Source organism: Cynocephalus volans, chromosome 10, assembly GCF_027409185.1.
Source record: "Cynocephalus volans isolate mCynVol1 chromosome 10, mCynVol1.pri, whole genome shotgun sequence".
Taxonomy (NCBI): domain Eukaryota; kingdom Metazoa; phylum Chordata; class Mammalia; order Dermoptera; family Cynocephalidae; genus Cynocephalus; species Cynocephalus volans.
Window position 1 is genome coordinate 112157349 of NC_084469.1, and position 21415 is coordinate 112178763.

Below are 21415 nucleotides of genomic sequence, written 5' to 3' on the forward strand. Positions count from 1 at the left end.
TCTCCTGTGTTGTTCTAAAATTACCATTGTTTCAGTGTACAGATCTACGACCCATCTGGAACGCATGCTGTGCGTGTGGGGCAGTATAGGTTGAAGTTCATTTTTTCCCATGTAGGCAACTAGCTTACTCCAGCATCGTTTGCTGAGAGATTTTACCTTCCCCGCCGATCTGCTTTTAGGAAAAAAAAAAAAAAAACTTGACTGTACAAGCATGGGTCTATTTCTGAATTCCTTACCCTGTTATGTTGATCTACTTGTCTATTTTATGCTAATACTGTGCTGTCTTGATTACTGGAGAGTTACTGTGGGTCTTGAAATAAGATGAGGTAGCTTTCCAACTTCATTATTCTTTTCACAACAGTTCTGACCATCCCACATCCTTTGTATTTGCACATAAACTGTATAATCAACTTGCTGAAAAAGGCTGATTAATCTACAGATTAAGAGATGCACTTAATCTGTAGATCAGCTTGAGGAGAACTGGCATCCTAACAGAGTCTTCTGTTTCATGAACGTGGTATATCTCTCCATTTATTTAGGTTTTCTCAAATTTCTCTCAGCAATGTTTTATACTTTTCAGTACAGAGATCTTGAACATTTTTAATAACATTTATCCCTAAGTATTTTATGTTTTGATTGTACTGTAAATGGAATTTTAAAATTTCACTTCTCGACTGTCCAGGGCTAGTATATAGAAATATGATTTTTACATACTGACCTTGTATCTTGCAGCCAAACTAAATTCACCAATTAGTTTTTTTTTCTGGTCCATTCTTTATGATTTTCTATGTATGTGATCATGTATTCTATCGATAAAGACAGCTTTAATTCCACCCTTTCAAACTGGATGCTTTTTCTCTCTTGTCTGTCACCCTGGCTAAGGTCCTGATCTCAGGGGGAACCACTGAGTTTTTCATGATTAAGTATGAATATTAGCATTAGGTTTTTCACATATACCATTTCTCAAGTTGGGAAAGTTACCTTCTATTCCTAGATCTCTCTCTCTCTCTCTCTCTCTATTATGAATGGGCACTGTCTGTCACCAAAGGCATCTGGTGAGATAATCATATGGCTTTTCTGGTTCACTCTGCATGTGTGGTGAGTTACACTGATTCATTTTTAGTTGTCAAGCAAACCCCATATTCCCAGGATAAACCCCACCTACTCATTAAGCACGATCTACGTCATGTTTGCTGAATTAAGTTTGCTGACATTTTGTTAAAAGTTTTATAAAATCTGTTTAAATTAGGGTTATACTGGCCTTATGAAAGGAGTTGGGAAGTGCTCCCTAAGCCTCTCTATCCTGAAATGGTTTTGTATAACATCGGGGCTATTTCTTCTTAAATATTTGCTATATTTCACCAAAAGAACAATCTGGATCTGGAGTTTTCTTTCTTTGAGTTTTTTATATTTCTAAAAATTCGATTTCTTTAATGGATATAGGGCTTGTATTTTCTATTTTTTATGTATTTATTTATTTTTGGCATCTTGCCCATACAGGGATCAAAGTCTGGACCTTGGTGATTTTGTTTCTTTATGTGTCAGTTTAGTTACATTGCATCTTTAAAGAAATTTGCCCAATTTTTTAAATTTGGCACACTTATTGGCATAAAGTTGGTCATAAAATTCTGTACTACCTCTTTGCTGTCTGTACAATCAGTGCTTGTGGGCACTCTACATCCCTGACACTGCTGATGTCTTTCCATCCCCTTTTTGTCTCCACCAGTCTAGCTGGAGTCTATCAACTGATCTTTTGAGAGAACCAATTTTGGGTTCTACTGACGTTATCCATTTTGTCCACGTTCTGTTCTGTTAGTTCCTCTTTTTTGTTAGTTTCCTCCTACACACTTCAAGCTTGCTTTGCTCTTTTTTTCCCAGTGTCTTAAGGTAGAATTGCAAGGTAAATTTCTTGATTTTAAACCCTTCTTTTCTAATTTAAGATTTAAAATGATAAAGTTCTAACACTGTTCCAGTTGTATCCCACAAGTTTGGATATGCTGTATTTTCACTATCAATCAGTTCAAAGACATTCTGACTCCCTCATGATTTCTTCTTTCATCCACAGGTTCAAAGATGCTAAATCTTCAAATATTTTGAAAAATTTATTTAAGCATTGCTGTCATTCATTTCTAATTTAATTCCATTGTTATCATGGAACCCATTAAATCAACTAAAACTTGTTTTCTGACTCAGCGCATGATCTATCTTCATGACTGTTTCACGAATGTTTGAAAAGAATGTTCCTCTGCAGCTGCTGGATGGGGTGTTCCATCAACATCAACACCAACACACAGGAGGTGGTCGGCAGCATCATGCAAGTCTTCTGCGTCCTTACTAATTTTCTGTGTGTTATATCAGCTATTGAGAGGCATGTGCTGACACCTCAGTTATAACTGTGGATCTGTCTGTTTCTCTTTTCTGTCCTGTCAGTTTTTGCTTCATGTATTTTTACAGCCTCACTGTGCCCTCAATGGGCTGTTCCATAGTTGTCAGGCCAGCCTCTTCTGGAAAGTGAAGTGTGATACGACCAATGACATCCATTGTGGACATGTGCCTGCACCTCCTCTTTTGTGAAGTAGGTCCTCAGCCTGACACACAGTCTGGGTCCCCTGCTGGTGAACCAAACTCTCCTGAAGTCCTTGTACAGTGACAATGACTGAGACCTGAAGGCAGGAAGCAAGCTCACACTAGGATGAACACGTGTCTTGTCCTTTCAGAGTGAATGGCTCACCTTCCAAGGTGGAAGATCTAGTGTAGTCAGCTAGCCACCATGTGACCCAGAGGGCTCAAGGGATGACTCAGCGTTGATCTCTGCTGCCAATAGCTTGTGTACCTGTTCATGGGTGGACTGGCCTTGGTAAGCAGGAGCACATGCTCTTGTAAAACTCCTTTAGCTGGGATCCACTTCGTGCAGTATTACTACAGCCACTTCAGCTTTGTTTTCCTTATTTTTAGCTGACAAATCACAATTGTATACACTTATGTGGTACAATGTGATGTTTTTATATTCGTAAACAATGTGGAAGATTAAACCAACCAAGCTAATTAACATATTCATCACCTTGCTCACTTATTTTGTATGGTGAGACACTTAAAATTTACTCTCTTGAGTTATTTAGAAACATACATTAATTATTGACTACAGTCACCCTGCTGTGCATTACATTTCACAACTCACTCCCTATTTGAAACTTTGTACCTTGTGACCAGCAACCCCCCACCACACGCCAACTACAGCTTTCTTATGATTAGTATTTGCATTTATCTCTTGTAAAGAGCATACAGTTTGATATTACTTTTTTATCCAAATGTATTCTTTTACCTGCACCACACTCTAACCAACTGAGCAAGCCAGCCAGCCCTCATACCTTCCAATTTATATACAATGTACTTCTTGGTACAGCTGGGTTTACACTGACCGACCTGCTGTGGGCTTCTATTTGTGCCACTTCTTCCCTGCTCTCCCACTCCCGTACCTGCTTTCTCTCGGATTACCTATTCATATTCCCTTTTATATCCTCAATTGGCATAACAGCTATGTCTGTTTTATATGTAGTGATCGCTCCATGGTTTACAAGCTTCTTCTTGATTTAACATACCCCACACCCAAGCACCACATCGCTTCATACAAAACACGAGGCCCCAGGACAGTGTATTTCCACTTTCCTCTCCCTCCCTAGTACTGTTATGGTCAATATTTTACTTCTGTGTGTCACAAACCACAACACACTGCAGTCGGGCACCACATAACGATGTTTCCATCAATGACCAGCTGCGTATGTGACGGTGGTCAGAGTGACAAACTACATAGCCTAGGTGTGTAGTAGGTTACACCATCCAGGTCTGTGTAAGCACATCCTGTGATGCTCACACGACGACGAAATCACCCGACAATGCATTTCTAAGAATGTATCCCTGTTGTTAAGTGACACATGACTGTGTTATTGTTGCTTTAAATGTGGTGCTGGCCAGTTAGCTCACTTGGTAGAACATGGTGCTGATAACATCAAGTTTAAGGGTTTGGATCTCCATACCGGCCAGCTGCCAAAAAATAAAAAAAAATTTTTGCTTTAAACAGTTAATTATCCTTTCAAGAAATTTTAAAACTAAGAAACACATTGCATATTTATCCTAATGCTTTCTATTTCTGGCATTCTTCATTCTTTCCTACAGATGCGTGTTACCATCTGGCATTATCTTCCTTCAGGCTGAAGAGCTCCCTTCAACATTTCTTTTAGCACCGGCCTTCTGGCAATAAGTTCTCAGCTTTTGTCCATAGGAAAATATCTTTATTTCATGTTCATTTCTGAAAAGTATTTTCATGGATATACAATGCCAGATTAAACTTTTATTTTTAGCACTTTAAAGATGCTGTTTCACTGTCTTCTGGCTTATTTTGTATCTCATGAGAAGTCCGTAATTATTCTTACCATGGTTCCACGTAGACAACAGGTCTCTTTTCCAGCACTTGTATGATTTCTTCCTTCACCACTGATTTTCCATTGATTGTGATTTTCTCATGGTTTCTTTCATGTTTATCCAGCTTGGGGTTTGTGGAGTTTTATGTCAAAATTTGAAATTTGCCTACTGTTTCATCAACTCTTTTTTTGGCCCAATTTCTCTTTTTCTTGTTCTGTTACTTCAACTATAGATGTTAGGCTGCTTGATACTGTCCCACAGGCTACTGAGACTCTTTTCCCCTTTGTGGAATGCTTCATTCTCTGCCCTCACTTGAAGATCACTGACCTTCTCTTCTCTAGTGTGATCTGCTGTCAAGACCATCGGGTGGACTGTTCATTTCAGATACTGTATTTCTCAGTCCTAGAATTTGCTCTCTACAGTTTCCATTTCTCTACTGAGATTCCCTATGTTCCCCTCATTATGTTCATGGTTTTCTATAAATCCTAAGTCCTTGAATGCATTTATATGCCATTCAAGTTCATGTCTACTTTTAGCATCTGTCTCTCAGGGTCTGTTGCTGCCGACTGGTGGTTCTCCTAGCTGTGGGCCACGTGCTCCCACTCCTCTGCCTGTCTGGTTTGCTGTTAGTGTGTGCTAGAAGCCATGACTCTGAGCTGCTAAACGACTTTTGGATATTGTCCTTTTCCTTAACAGAAGCTGAAATGTATACAGGCAGGCAGTTAATTTACGTGTATATTAGCACGATCCCCTCAAACCTTTCTTTTTGGCTGGCCAGTATAGGGATTGAACCCTGGACCTTGGTGTTATCAGCACTGTGCTCTAAACAAATCTTATTTTTAAGCTTTGCTAAGACAGGTCTAGAGTATTTGTTACAGGGTTACTTTAGCACTACTCCTGAGAAGCAGTCTTTCTTAAGCCTCTACTGAACATGCAGGCTCTGCAATGACAGCTCTCCATGGTGGTCAGCACTGAACGTCTTCCCACCCTCTGGGAACTCTGCTAGGAGTGAATCTCACAGCTCTCGGGTAATGGTCCCTTTTCCAGTCTTGTTCTTTGCTTGGCACAGCTTTGTACTGAGCCAAAGATTCAAAGCAGATTTCTGGAACTCTTTCTCTCCAGTACCCTGCCCCATAAATTCCAGTCACCTCAGCAGCCCTCAAATCTGATCTGCCTCCTCAGATCAGTGATATAGCCAGGCTCTCTTGGTACAACCTGCCCTGCTGCTATCTCAAAAGCACACCTAAGCAGAAAGCAAGGTCAATGGGCTCACCGTAGTTTCTCCTACTCAGGGATCACAGACCTACAATGCTTGTGGTCCAGTGTCTGGAAAATTACTTCATGCATGCTGCTCAGTTTTATACTTGTTTATGGCAAGAGGCTGTGCTAGTGCCAGTTACGCTGCCACAATTCGAAGAGGAGATCCTACTTTTGTCTTCACTCACTCACTACTCAACTCATTTAGATTGTTTTTCACTCCATAAAATTAAGCCTTTCAAGTCAAGGCCTCACAGTCACTAATAAGGGTTCACTTAAGAAAAAAAAAAAAAAGGTTATTCTTCCCAGGGAAAGAAGGAAGCCACCAGAAGTCCGCATCTCTGGGGGAATTGATTCTGTGGACTTGGTCAGGAATCCATTCTGTAGGCAGAAATGAGCAGGTATAGGGGAACACAAAGACTTTTTTTTTCACTGTTCAAATGATCTCACAATTGGAATATGGATCCATAATTATTTCCTTGCTCTCAGCAGCCAACAAGCAACATCTGCCTTGCTAAAGATGACCTCACAGACAGGGACAAAAGTAATGGTGTGACATGATCCAACTTCAAGAATCTCACAAAATTATATAATCCTTGACCAAACTTACCCCTCACTAGTAGAGAGAAAAAAAAAAAAAAAGCCACAAGAGTTCTAATACCATCTGTGATTAGATGCCTTTGTGAATGAGAATGAGCAATCATTGCTACTGCTGACATCGAAACAAAGGCTCAAAACCAACTGCTATCAAAGATGAAGATGATTTGGTGCTGGCAAATCAGACGACTGCACAAGTTCAAATCCTTATTCTAGCCAGATGACAGCAGCCTGACCACTGAAATTTATCTTGGAAAAAGTTTGTTTTGTTTAATCACACAATTTAGATTTATTTCAGTTATTATCAGGTAACAGCAATTACACTGTGCGTGAAAACCGAGACACACATACACACAATTCTTTGTAAAAGACTGATCTTCCTCACTTACAGGGAAAATTTCTCAATGTGATAAAATAAATTCTGGTAACTTTTAAGTGTGTCTCACCAATTTTATGTGGTTTTATATCAGATTGTCAAGCGGTCCAGATGCACAGTATGTCAGACTTCACGGATGTGCCCTAAGTTAACCAGTCCTTACTGGGAGTATCTAGGTCAGTTCCACTGTTTCATTATAAACAGTACCTCAATAAATCTTTGTAGAAAATCCTTGCACAGAGCCCGGATAACTTCCTTCCAGTATATTTCCTGAAGAGAAACTGCTAGGTCACCTAAGGTTTTAACAAACTGTGCTCCAAACAATCTGTGCCAATCAACACTTCTGAAAGCAGCGTTTGAGAGCTCCCATTTCTCCACAGCATGTCTGTGTTCCTTGACCATGCAACCAGTGAGCAGTTGCTTAATGTCGTCCACTCCTCTGCTTATGAAAAGCTGGCCGTTCAACAACAGAATGCTAATGAACATTTCGAAATATGAGTTATAGAGGCAAAAAATTATAGAATGCTTCCATTAAGACTGATGTCATTTAGAACGCCAGCATGAGAAGGAGTCACTTGTCCCCAGGGGTTGTTATAAGGCTTGGAAGTGCCAAAAAGTCCACCACAAGTGTGAGTGTGACTTCTGATCATAGCAACTCTTAGTCCATCAACTAACCACATTTTTTTCTAATTCCCGCCAACAAAAATATAAAAACAAAACAGATTAAAGATTTAAATGAAAAAAATTAAAGCATTAAAAGAAAACAAAGGAGAAAACACTGCATAAAGTTGCAGTAGGGAAGGTGTCTGTGAAGGGTGTGCTGAGCAGGCACCACAAGGAGAAAGGTGGCAGGTGGCACTGTGAAACTGGCTCCAGAATCCTCCATCACGCAGAAACTTCAAAGCTAAAGAAAAAACACACACTGGGAAAACATGTTAAAGACAATTTACAACAAACTTTCAATAAGGAAAAGACAAAGGATATGAACAAGCAGTCACAAAGACAAATACAAATGGTCAATACATACATGGACATATCACTAAGAAATGCAAAATATGGGTGGGTCAGTTAGCTTAGCTGGTTAGAGCACTGCCTTGTAACACCAAGGTCAAGGATTCAGATCCCCTTACCAGCCAGCCACCAAAATAAACACAGGGGGAAAAAAAACCCCACAAAGAAATGCAAAATAAAATGAGATATTTTTGACAGATTACATTGGCAAATATTAAAAAGAGTGACAGTGTCGAGCTCTACAGCAGGTGTGGGAAATGGCACTTTCACGTGTTGCTGTGGCAGCATAAATTGGAATTCTCTTTCTGTAGGGTGACAAGTATCCCAGTGGTAAATAAGTGCGCACACCCCCGCCACAGCAATCCTACTCCTAGAAGTGTATCCTAAGGAAGTACTAAAATAAGTACATGAAAACATATAAAACAAAAATGTAAAAACACTGAATACTTTCAAACAGCAAAATATTAGGTTAACTGAATTATGGTAATTCATAATGAAATAATATGCAGCAGTTAAAAGGATTAGGCTGATAAATATTAATTGATAGGAAAAAATGACCAACACATATCTCAGGAGAACATATCTCTAATTAACATTTAAAAATATTATTTGTTAATACTTAAGATATCATTCATGTGCTTTGACACACATAAACATCTCTTTATACATACAAACAGCCAGCAAATAAAAGTGGTCATCTAGTGGGGGGATGCTGAAGTAGGCTTGACTTTTTCTTGCTACATTTCCACATTTGTCAAATGTTTACAACAAGCATGTATTTATTTACTTATTGTTTCTACAGTTTTACTGGGCTATAATTGACATACAATAAATGCACACATTTTAAGTGTATAATTTGCTAAGTTTTAACGCCTATGAAACCATCACTAAATCAACATAATGAACATGCCCACCCCCTCCCTCATGCCCCTGAATGTACTGCTTTAATAATAAAAACATATTTCCACTTTATGGATGTGTAATCAAGAATTCAACCTCACCCAAAAAGAGGTCTGGCCTTTCTCCTTGGCTTCTAGAAGGTTACCTCTAAGCCCTTGGGTGTCACTCCTGATAGGAGCATCCCTGCTCACCTGGGGGCTTTTGGCCACACTAACACTGTGATTTAAGGTGGGGTTCTGAGTCATCACGTCTACCTCCTGACGGCTGGAGACTGAGATCAGCCACATGGCCAGTGAATAATGCCTATATAGTGGAGCCCCAGTAAAAACTCTGAAGACCGAGGCCCAGATGACCATCCCCAGTTGGTGATGCTCCACGCATACAGTCATGCTTTTGTGTCCACAGGAAGAAACAATGAAGCATCACATTTGGTACTTCTCTGGACTCTGCCTTATGCGCATCTTCCCTTGGTTGATATTAATCTGTAACCTTTTCCTATAATAAACCAGATCTGTGAGTATAAGGGCTCTCAGTGAGTTCTGTGAATCCTTCCAGCAAATTACTGAAGCTTGAGGGTGGTCTTGGGGAACCCCCTTGAAGTTGGAATTGGTGTCAGAAGTGAGGGCAGTCATGTGGACTGTTTCCTCAAACTCAGCAGCTGCAGTGAAAAATGTGCTTATATGAGAAAAAACAGAATTGAAAGATAATACAAATCTTTCCATGAACTTTTTGAAGTACCCTCATATAGGTTTATCTGAGCATCTAACAACTAAATTCTTCATCTTAAATATTCTAATATACTAAAATCACTGTGATGTGCAACAATTATAGTGTTATCTGGGCTGACCAGTCAGCTCAGTTGGTCAGAGCACGGTGCTGATAACACCAAGATCCAGGGTTCAATCCCTGTACTGGCCAGCCACCAAAACAAAAACAAAAAAATACAGTGTTACTGAGTAAATATTTTAATAAAGTTATTATTACTTGAACTATTTACTAGAAAAAATACTCACAATATGAACATTTGACACAAGACTATTCAGAATATATACAGAATTCTTATAAAATAGTTAACAAAGGGCTGGCCAGTTAGCTCATCTGGGAGGGCATGGTGCTGAGAACATTAAGGTCAAGGGTTCAGATCCCTGAACCTGCCAGCTGCTAAAAAAAGAAAAAACAAAAAACTGGAACCAAACAAAGAAATAGGAATAAAAAGACAAACACCATAAAAAATGGGATAGACGCTCCACAAAAGATAAACAGGTGGACAATATGCATATGAGAAGACGTCCAACATCTCCAGGGAGACTCAGATTAAAACCAAATGAAGTGCCGCCCACACCCCAGAGTGGCTAAATGTGAAAAGACAGGAGTACCCGGAGCCCTCCCACCCCGCTGATAGGTGTGAATGCCACAGCCACCATGGAAAATCGTTTGGCGATCTCATATCAGTTAGAACATACCCACTCTACAACCCAGCAACTGTACTCCAGGTATTCAATAAGCAAAATAAAAATGTGTCCACAAAAAAGACTTGCACACAATGTCCACACAGCTTTATTCATAACAGCCCAGACTGGAAGCAACCCAGTTGTCCATCTGAAGGTGAACAGGTAAGTTGCATTAAATCCATAAAATACACCACTAGTCAACAGTAAAAAGGAAGAAACCATAATTACCCACAACATGACTAAATCTCAGAAGCATGTGCTGAGCAAAAGAGGCCAGATACAAATGAACACGTTCTGTGTAGGTCCATTTATATGAAATTCTGGAGCGGGCACAACTAATACACAGTGACAGAAGCAGCTCAGTGGTTGCTTGGAGTGAGGCACAGGGTTGGAAATATTGATGTAAATCTTTGGTAACTGGGTGGTGATAGTTACAATGGTGTATACATTTGTCAAAACTGAAATTGGACACTTAAAATGGGTGCACTTCATTACATATAAAAAATACTTCAGGGCCGAGCCCGTGGCGCACTCGGGAGAGTGCAGCGCTGGGAGCGTGGCGACGCTCCCGCCGCGGGTTCAGATCCCATATAGGAATGGCCGGTGCACTCACTGGCTGTGTGCCGGTCACGAAAAAGACAAAAAAAAAAAAAAAAAAACTTCAATAGAGTTGATTTTTAAAAGCCACTCTAACTGAAATGGGAAAAGATGATTTCTAATCTAAGGCTGAAGAAACTCACCCAATGGGGCTGGCCAGTGGCTCACTCAGGAGAGTGTGGTGCTGATAACACCAAGGCCACGGGTTTGGATCCCATATAAGGATGACCGGTTGGCTCACTGGGTGAGCATGGTGCTGACGACACCAAGTCAAGGGTTAATTAAGATCCCCTTACTGGTCATCTCTTAGGGAAAAAAAAAAAAGAAAGAAACTCACCCAAGAGCCAGCAATGAGGACAGTCAAAGCTATAAAGTAGCACAGGAGAGTGAGCACCAGCACCAGGATTGGGCTCTGCTTCCCTCTCCCCAGGAGAGCACAGTCTGCCCCTAGAAGTGTTTCTAAGTACAGTCAGCCCTCCATATCCATGGGTTCCGCATCAGCGGTTTCAACCAAGGGCAGATGAAAAATATTCAGGAAAAAAAAAATCAAAAACAACAATACAAGAATACAAAATAATACAAATTTAGAAAACAACACAGAATAACAATTATTTACACAGCATTTTTTTTTTTTTTTAAAGATGACCGGTAAGGGGATCTTAACCCTTGACTTGGCGTTGTCAGCACCACGCTCACCTAGTGAGCTAACCGGCCATCCCTATATGGGATCCGAACCCGTGGCCTTGGTGTTATCAGCACCGCACTCTCCCGAGTGAGCCATGGGCCGGCCCCTACACAGCATTTAAATTGTATTAGGTACTATAAATGACCTAGAGATGATTTAAAGTATACGGGGGGACATGAGAGGATGTGCGTAGATCATATGCAAATTATTGAGCCACTTTACATCAGGGACTTGAGCATCTGTGATGAGGAAGGTCCTGAAACCAACCCCCACTGGTACCAAGGGACGACTGTAAGCCACACTGGCTCATGTGTTTCTAGTGAAGTTCTTTTGTTCTCTTCACTAGTTTTCAACATCATGTTATGTCTACACTGGTTGAGGGCTGATCATGTGCCCAGCAAACACTAAAGGCTGTAATCCTCATGAAAACCCTATGAGGTAAATAAGATCATCCCCAAGAAACGTGGAAGCCAAAGCTTACACTACTTTTCTGGTCCAAGTTCTCAGAGCTTTGAAGAGGTGGAGTCGGGATTCAAACCTAGTTCTTTCTGACCCCACAGCCCCATGCACACACTCTGACCACAGACAGTGAGGGTCTGTCTGTCTATCTCATGCAGTGGCTGTGTATTCACCTACTGGGGGCCAGACACTGTTCAGGGGGTGGGGACACACCAGTGAACAACAAAGTCCCTGTTTTCATGAAGTTTATGCTCCAGCAGCAGGGGACAAGCAGCACAAATAAAAAGAATATGTAATGCACACAGTACATTTGGTGAATAATTGCCAAGGAAAGAGGAAAAAGGCCAGACTAAAGGGGTTGAAAACGTGGGGCGAGTATCTCTTTAAGAGCAGGCAAGACTGAGGTGAGAGCTGGGCACAGCATGAGGGAGGCGTCCTGGGCAGAGCGGTAAGGCTGGGGTAGAGTGAACAAGACTAGCAAGAGATGAGGTGGGAGTGCTAACAGGGCAGACTGGGCAAGCCTGGGGCCACTGGGGGACTGTTGGGAAAGGAGGGCTATGATCAGCGTGTGTTCAGAACAGACTGCAGAAGAACAAGAGCGGAGGTGGAGGTTCAGGAAGGGCAGCCATGCTCCCTGTGCACCTGATTCCAGCACAGGACTTCCCAACAGTCTGTATGTGGGTGTGGGAGACACCAGGGATGGTTGGTCTTGGCAAAAGGAAGAATGGAGAGGCACTCAACAGAGACAGGGAAGATGGAAGAGTAAGTTGGGGCCAGTTAATGTTCTGATGCATGGAGATTAAGATGTCTATGAGACATCCGAGGGGAGACAGATGTTGAGTTGATGTATGAATCCAGAGAGCTGGAAGGAGGTCTGAGCTGGATATTAATCACCTATCAGAAAGGAGAAGGGCAAAGCTCTCAGCAGGAATGGACCCTGGGCCCTTCTGACCTGGCTGGTTTCATGGGGAACCACATAAGCACCATTCTTCTCCATTCACACAATCACCTGTTGGCTTTTTCAATTCTCTCAAACACGTTGGGCCGAGCCCGTGGCGCACTCGGTAGAGTGCTGCGCTGGGAGCGCGGCGACGCTCCCGCCGCGGGTTCGGATCCTATATAAGGATGACCAGTGCACTCACTGGCTGAGTGCCGGTCACGAAAAAAAAAAAAAAAAAAAAAAACACGCTACCCCATCCATTTACCGACCTTTCTTCATCAGCAGGAAAGAGATAAACACCATGATGTGGGTAAAAGCACAAGTTTTGAGTAAGAAAGTCTGGATTTAAACTGCAGATATCACTTATACCCTTCTGCCATGGGGTCTTCATTTGTACAATGGGGACAGTGTTGTCTCCTCCTTTACTGTGATCATTACATGAGATAACAGCAGTGCCTGGCACATGCCAATGCCCTCTAAATAACAGTTATTCTGGAAAGACTAAGCCTGGAGGGTACAGGAATAAGGAGAAAGTACCACGTGATAAAAGGTCCGTGGAAGTAGTCGACTTCAGCCCAAACTGGTTCCAGCTGGTTAACATCTGGGATGGCAATAAAAACTGGAGGGTCTTGAGAGAAGTCAGAAAAATGACTGGCAAAATTAAGGATAAATGATGTGCTGTCTGGGATGTGCTTTTAAATCATCCAAGGAGAGAAGGTGCTGAAGAATCGAGCAGCACGACTGCCGTGTGTCAATAATCATGGGAACTGGTGATAGGCATGTGAAGGTTACTTGTACTACTCTAGTTATGTTCCAAGATTTTCATAATAAAAAAGTTAAAAAGAAAGAAATGACGAGAAACGGGGTGGTAGTGAGGGAGTTACTTTAGGGAGAATCATAAGAGGGGATGGAGAGTACTGAGAATTTCAAGAAGGGACTTTCGTCCCAATGCACCAGAGATTATGAGGTGAGACCGTCTCTTACGTCAAGTGGAAAGGTCAATAATATCTAAACCGAACTCCCGTTTAGGACAATCCCCACCGTCTTAGTATGGGCCCTTTAATTTGCCAACATTGCAAGATCAAGCGAGAGCTTACAAAGGGGCGCTGGTTTTTCCACGACTTTCAGACCCAGTGCTTACTGTTCGTTCACGCATTCAGCAAATAGTCATTGAAGCCCTACTAGTGCCGGGCACACAGTGCTGAGTGAGCAAAACAAATGTCACCTGCCCGCACAGAGAAATCGGAGAAGCCACAACCAGATAACCCACACGCCAAAGGTATGGACTGAGGCTGGCGCTGCCGAGAAAATGTCACGGGACCTGATGGCAATTCACACTGACTGTGTTATGTCTCTGTACGAACAAGACAGGACGTCCTGGGTAGGCAGGGGTGCGGTGAAGATTAAAGTGGAGTGTCTGCAAAGGGCCTGCAAGTGCGTGGCTGAGATGCTCAACCCTGCAATCAAAGGAAGTCTCCTAGAGACCCAGAGAAGTGAAGCCCCGCCCACCCACGATAGCGCAGACCCATCTTAGCCCCGCCCCCGCCCACACGTAGCCCCGCCCCGAACGCCGGCCCCGCCCTCCCCACTGAAGTCCAAATCCATGTCACCTCCCCCTGGCGTCACGACCCCGCCCGCTCCACCGGAGTCCACGCCCATCTCTGCATCGCCCCGCCCCCGCGCAGACCAGTCTCTCACCCTGCCCCCCGGCCGCCTCCTCCTCACCAGCTCGAACCGGTTGTTGACTCGGACGCCCTCCTTCGCTGCGCCCCCGGGGCGCCGGCCACCCGGCCGCCTTTTTGGTCCTTCTTCTTCCGCATCGTCGTCATCACGAAGGACAAACTGCAGGGCGCCGGGCCCGAGGGGCTCCTGACCGCGCTGTTCCCCCCTCAGCCTCCGGAGGGCCCGACGCGACATAGGACCCAACAACCACTGGCGTCTGGAGATCGGGAGTAGGAAGAGCCCAAAGGAGAGCAGCCGGCGCGCCTGCGCACTTACGGCGCGCTGGTGCGAAGCTGGCGTGTCGTGCCTGCGCTCTGCGGCTCCCCGGAACTTCCTGTGCGACTCCGGCAGCGTCAGAGTAAGTGCGGCCGTATCCGCGCAAGTTACCGCGAGAGGCGGGTGCCTGCGGGAGGCGGGTCCCGCTGGCAGTATCGTGTGGCCTCTCTGCAGGTCTTAACTTGACGCCAGGACAGAGGACGGGCTCTGACGGGGGCGGGGGCGCACGGCTCCGAGTGACCTGCACCCGTGGCCTGCGCTCTGGGTCTGAGTGCGGGGCGCCGGGAGGCACATCAGGCGAGGGCCGAGTAAGGAAGGGGTGTGCGCAGGTGCACATGCTGCAGCGCGGGGACAGCAGGTGGCAGCTGAGCGGGGCTAGGAGGGCCCAGGTCCCCGCGGCGCATGGCCTGCCTGTGTTTCCCGGCACCCATAACTCCTCTCAGCCTCCCTCTACGGCTGCGAAGGGACAAATACACATAAAAACCAAAGAGCTTCCCAAAGTTGCAGATTTCTGGACTCCCCTACCCTAAGATAGACTGAACCGAATCTTAGGGATAGGTCCTGGGAGTTTGCTTTTTGTTGTCCTTAATGCAACAGGTGACTCTCCCGGGAGTCAGTGGTCTGGGTCGAGGCCCTCCACCCTTGTGCACCCTAAGCTCCTCGGGAGATTTTTGCAACAGAGATACAAGGACCACCCTGAGATTCCGAGGTGGGGTCCGGCGTCGATATTTTTGAAAACTTCTTCCAGGGCAGCCTGGATTGAGAACCGCCGAGTCCAAATGCAGAAGACGAACTGGTGTTGGGGTAGGGTCCCCTCCCCACTGTGAGAGCAGAGAGGAGAGGACCCTCACTGCAGTTCTAGGCCAGGCACTGTACTGAATTCTTACCCCATCCTGGGGGCAGGTGTTCCCCTTTTGCAGGTGAAGAAGCTGGAGAAGACTCAGGATAAGTAACAGGCCCAGAGGGAACGGTTTTTGCATCTGGGTTTGTGAATCAAGTCCAAGTGAGGAGGGCTGCTGCGAGGACAGAGAGGGGAGGCGGGGCAGGGTGGGTCCTGGTCTCTGGGATCCCTCTCCCCTGGCTCCATCCTTGCTGTGGGCCTGCACCTCCTCGAGCTCCATCTCCACCCTGCCTCCCCCAGGAGTCCCCATCTTCACTTAGGTCAAGAATTGAGTCAAAGTGTTGCTCTCTGGAGAGTGTGCATGGCGGGTCTGTGAGCTGCCCTGCCTCTAACAGGTGCTAGAGTCTTGAAATACTTCTCAGTGGCTGGCACGTAGCTGCTGCCTCAAGCCCTCTACCTGCCCCACCTGATCCAGCCACTCCTGCAGAGTCCCCTGTCCCTTCCCCCAATCCAGCAGCTGCAGGGTGTGCGCAGACACCACCCTTGTGTCTCTTCTGACTGTTCAGGACCAGGCTAGTTGTTACTTTTTGTGTCACCCGTGGTCAGGTGGTATGACAAATTGATGCAGGCTCCTTACCTGGCCTGTGAACAGAAATGGGGGTGGGTGGGTAGAGAGGAGGTCTCAGTCTGAAGCACCTCTCCCCTTCCCAAGACAGGCTGTGTACACTGTCAGGGATACATCAGGCCCAACTTGAACAGTGTCTTTTCTGAACAGGGAACTCCAAACATGAGTTTCTCCTGTACTGCTGAAGGTCTGTCCTCAGCCAATAAAGTTTGGTTTTAAACAGTTCTAAAATAACAAATTCCATTTGTCAAGACCTAAAGCAGATGAGGCCAAGGCAGGTCTCATTTCAGTGGCTGATTACACAGCTTCCTGTACCTGGGGTTGGGGAGAAAGGCGAGCCCACCAGTCATAAGAGCAGCCCCGAGGGGAAAGCAGCAAGAGACAGAAGCCTCCGCCTCACCCACCCCAGCAGCCCTGGGAGGCAGCTCCTCATGGGGCTGTGCAGCCCCTGAGGCGTTGTCCCTCAGCTCAGCCCAGCCATTCCCAGGATGTGTTTTATTCTGTTTTCACGTGGGCTTTCATTTCCAAGTGTTCTCCTGTGGATTAGACCCCAGGTCTCCCTGTGACTGGGGCGTGAGCCTGAATGTGTTGCCGTGGTACCTGTTTCCATATCTGTAGAATTGGGACAATATGGACAGTAGTAGTTACCTCCCAGGAGAGTCTGCCCACAGAGTGCTGCAGGGACAGTCTTAATGCTGGCTGGGTGACCAGGGAAAATCCTGGCCCTCTCTGTGCCTGTTTTCTTATTTTTAAATGGGAATAAAAATATAGGGACTGGGAGCCTGTGAAGTGCTCATGCAAGTGCTGAGAGCTGGCTATTTTCATTGGCTGCTCTAGTTTTGTGTATGTGAATTTCCTGGACCACAGCTGATGAGAGAATTCTCGCCCACAGGCCCATCTGTCACAAGTCATGTCCCTTAAGGACCTCCTGCAGCCCCGTGGCAGGTGCTAGAGCCTCAACTGAGGTCCCAGCATGTTCCTGGGTGAGCTGTGTGTCTTTGGCCAAGTTCCTCACTTTTAAGGTGGAATAATGACAGCACCCACTTCCTGGATACAGGTGAGCAGGCAGAAGGCTAAGCACAGGGCCCACCTGGAGCCTGCTGAGATGGCACCTTCAGCCCTGTGAAACTCAAGTGAAACATCTGGAGAACAGGAATAGAGATCTGGGAAATGAGACTAAAGGGTCCCCCAGGCAGGCCAGGTGCAGCCAGAGTAGATGACCAAGTCACATGCAGACCTGATGGCTAGGAGATGGCCTGGATCAAGAAGTCGGTAGAGAAGCTGACCAGGGCTTTGTGGGTACAAGAGGACCTGGGCACCCTTGTCTTGTGCCAAGCGGGCAGGACTTCCCTGGTCCTGGAGAGCAAGTGGCCCAACTTCAGCCTTGGGAGAATGTGCCCACTGCTGTAGCCAGGTAAATCCTCAGTGCACACCAGATGGAAGACTGTGAGACCACCTTTATTAGGCCGAGTGGCCATGTATACAAGTTTACAGAGCTGCTCCCCCATGATGGGACCACTGCGACGATGAGTGAGGATACACCAGCAGCACCAGAGTGGGGCGGCAGCAGGGCTGGGGCTCAGGCACCTCCTAGGTACCCCTGTTGCCTAAGTCCCCACAGAGTGAGTGCAGAGGCAAGCAGGGTGCTGTGGCCCACCTGGGAACCAAGGTGCCCTGTCCCAACCTGGACATCCACCAGGGAGGCGAAGCTGCTGTGTTCTCGTTCCTGGGGATGCAGTAGACACGGTGGGGGAGCCTGCACCTCAGTTAGAAAACCCATTCTTCTCTTCCCTCCTCTGTGCCCCCCAAGGGAGCCTGAAAGGAAACATCCTTCCCCACAGAGGGTCTCCTGGAATGAGCCTGACCCCAAATGAACCCTGGGCCAGGAAACAATGTATATAAATATATAGGCTGTGTATATATTATATAAATGTATCTATATATGTATATATGTACATGCACAGCTCGGGAGTGTGGTGGCTGTACCCCAGGACAAGAGCCTGTGCCTGTCCAGCCTTGTGCAGGACCAAGCCTGGCTCCTCCCCCAAGGCCTGGCCACTTGGGCCGTCACTTGAAGTCTAGAGTCCTGGTGTTAGGGATGTAGAGGGACTGGGTCTGGCGGCTGCGGTGTGGTGTGGTGTTGAGGACGTCCATGCTCTTGAGACTGGATTGCACCACATCAGCTACGAAGCTGGTGCAGTCGCTGCAAATGTCCTTCAGTACACAGCCGTGGGTGTAGATGTGGGGGAACTCCTCCTCCACACTCCGCCACTGTGGCCCCTGCACGGATCTGGGACAGGGGAGGAGGGGAGGCAAGAGAGGGCTGTCAGGGAGAAGAACCAGCCAGGGTGCAAGATCCCCCTACCCATGCCCCTATGGAATTCCAGATCCACCCATTTCTCTATGTCCACAGCACCCCCACCAAGCTACCCTGCAGTCCCCTCTCCTTCACCATCAGGCATCAGGCATTCATATGGGTTTTGGAATGAACATGCCTAGACAAGTTCATCCCAGCAAAGGCTCCTCCTTGACAGGAACCTGAGTCCTGGGCCCTCACCACTCAGGTCCAGTTTCCATCTCATGCTACCTAGCCTCCCAGAGCCCTGCAAAGTGATCTGCGTCACAGACAGCGGCCTTGGATTTCTACTTCCTCAGGGGCATCCCAGCCAACAGATGAAGCCATCCCCGGGTCACTGTTAACACCCGAGCACCACAGCAACATCGCAGCAAGGCAAAGCAACGCACTGGAAGGCTCTTCTCTGTGCTGGCGTGGCTCTGGCGGTTGACACCCTCTGAGGACTCTCAAGGCCCAGTGTGTAGACGGGGATGTGTGCAAACTTCTTAGAAGGCATCTTCACCTGCAGCACAGGGAAATGTGGATGGGAGTTGGTCCAGGATGCCCAGTGCTGGGGGCACACGTGCACAGACGGACACACACACACTTGGTTCTGGGGCCTGTGTGGCAGCTGGAGTGGCTTCAGATGTGCATTGCTCTTCCTTGTCTCTCTGGGGTCTCCTCTCTGACCTAGCACGTGCCTCTTTGCCTGTCACACCTGACTGCATCTCTACTCATCCAGACAGGGACTTCTCAGAGGACAGGAGCTGTGCCTTTTAAACCATGTAGGATCTAGCATCATGCCCTGCACAAAATTGATATTAAACATTGATGACTTGGAAGTTTTTCCATTGTCAAGTAGTAGGTAGAGAGTGAGGGTTTAAAAACAGTGGTGGTCAAAGGTCCCTCTTACGCAGAGTCTTGTTTCTGAGCTGGGATGTGATGGACAACACACTTCTAAATGTTACTATCCGTTCACCTCCGTGCTCACCTGCATGTGGAGATATACCCAGACTGCAGTAAGCTACCTCTCCAAAAACACTTAAGGAAGCCGTGGTGTCAGAATGTGGGACTTTTGGGGCCAGCCTGTGGCTCACCACAGACTGTGGTGCTGATAACACCAAGGCCACGGGTTCAGATCCCTATATAGGGATGGCCAGTTAGCTCACTTGGGAGAGTGTGGTGCTGACAACACCAAAATCGAGGGTTTAGATCCCCTTACTGGTCATCTATTTAAAAAAAAAAAAAAAGAATGTGGGACTTTTGGAGGGACAGTGAATGGTTTCTTGGCGCCAGCCTACTAACTTAAAATGTTATTTAAAAAATTAAAAAGACCACCTACGAGGGTCTTTAAAAGCTTCAGGGATGAACCCTTCCTGGAGGAAGACAGACGAGGTCTGGTGAGGGTGGGATCATCCACGGGGAGACAGCTGGGCCATGTCTTACCTTGCTTGGACCCCAAAGATCCCAAATGGTCCTCACCTTCATGCTACAGGAAGTGCAGACAGCTCTGGAAGGGAACGGAGCAAGAGTATCAGTGGTGAAGAGGCTCACAGAGAAACAACCAGTGTGGCCCCACATCCTGCCCCCACCCCAGGTCACACCATCCTTGCTGTCTGCTGCTTGGTCCCTCACTTCAGCACTTTTCTTTCACTTTAATCCAAAATCTTGCTTTTCTTTTTACTTAGCTCTCCACCCAAAATACTTCTGCCCCTCAGCTTTCTCTCAGGAATATCTGGTCCAGAGTTTTCTTGTACTGTCCACATTGTGTGCCTGACACTTCTCAGCTAGAGGAGCCTGGAGAGATGCTCAGTTTTAAGAAGTGATTAACTTTTTTTTTATTCTCATACTCAATTTCAAGAGTAAATGCCTTCTTGTAAAAATTCAAACATTAGAATTACAATTTAGACAGCCCCATCCTCAGACATTATCCCTGCCTCCAGACTTTTCTAAGCATATAAACAAAAATATACATAATTTCACAAATAAGATGAGGTATGATGCATACTATTCTATAAAGATACTCAGGGGCTCTTCTCCATATTAGTACAAGTTGCCCAAACTCCTTTTCTAAAACAAGCGACTGTGTTCTCTCCAATGGGTGTCCTGTCATTAATTTCCCATGAACAAGCCCCTGGGTTAATTTTATTTCATTGTGGTCAGGGAACATACTTTGTATGACTTGAATCCTTTAAAATTTAGTGAGGCTTATTTTATGGCCCAGAATACGGTCTCCTTTGGTGAATGTTCCACATGCACTTAAGAGGAATGTGTATTATGTTGTTGGGCGGAGTATTCTATAAATGTCAATTAGATCAAGTTGATTGATGGTGGTGTTCAAATCTTCTATAGCCTTAGTATTTTTTTCTGCCTACTAGTTTTATCAATTCTTGGGAGAAAAGTATTAAAATATCTTATAATTGTGGATTTATCCATTTTTCATTGCAGTTGTTTTTTTAAAAATTATTTTGGGGGGGTTAGGGGGCTGGCCAGTATCAGGATCTGAATCCTTGACCTTGGTATTATCGGCACCATGCACTCCCAAGTGAGCTAACCAGCCATCCCTCTATTATTTTTGCTTCATGTATTTTGAATCTCTTTTTAGGTATATGAATATTTAGGATTGTTATCTCTTCCCTTTATTATTACAAAATAAACTACTTTATCTCTGGTGATATTCTTTGCTCTGAAATCTACTTTTCATGATATGAATATATCAACTCCAGCTTTGTCTGGACTCATGCTAGTGTGGTATATTTTATTCCATCCTTGTACTCCAGACCCATTTGTACCCTTATATTTCAAGTACATGTCTTATAGACAGCAGATAGCTGAGTCTTGCTTTTTTATGCGATCTGGGAAACTGCTTTTACCTGGGTTGTTTAGAACATTTACAGTTAGTGTGATGACTGATGGAGTTGTTA

At 45.4% G+C, this 21415-nt stretch overlaps 2 protein-coding genes across 3 annotated transcripts in view; both read right to left on the minus strand.

Moving 5' to 3' along the window:
- Positions 1-14735, minus strand: part of TCF25 (transcription factor 25) — a 37832-nt gene extending 23097 nt beyond the window's left edge. The window contains exon 1 of one of the 2 annotated variants that reach the window (XM_063109494.1): positions 14418-14735. In XM_063109494.1, the coding sequence (XP_062965564.1) occupies positions 14418-14609 (192 nt within the window). In that variant the 5' untranslated portion in view covers positions 14610-14735. Of the gene's footprint in view, positions 1-14390 lie in introns of both variants that reach the window. The other variant, XM_063109493.1, reaches the window with a different exon arrangement.
- A 2872-nt stretch (positions 14736-17607) lies between these two features.
- Positions 17608-21415, minus strand: part of SPIRE2 (spire type actin nucleation factor 2) — a 29697-nt gene continuing 25889 nt past the window's right edge. Inside the window, exons 13-15 of the mRNA XM_063109495.1 lie at positions 19974-20001; positions 18902-19014; positions 17608-18446 (exon numbers count right to left, since the gene is read on the minus strand). Of these exons, the coding sequence (XP_062965565.1) occupies positions 18224-18446; positions 18902-19014; positions 19974-20001 (364 nt within the window). The 3' untranslated portion in view covers positions 17608-18223. The remainder of the gene's footprint in view (positions 18447-18901; positions 19015-19973; positions 20002-21415) is intronic.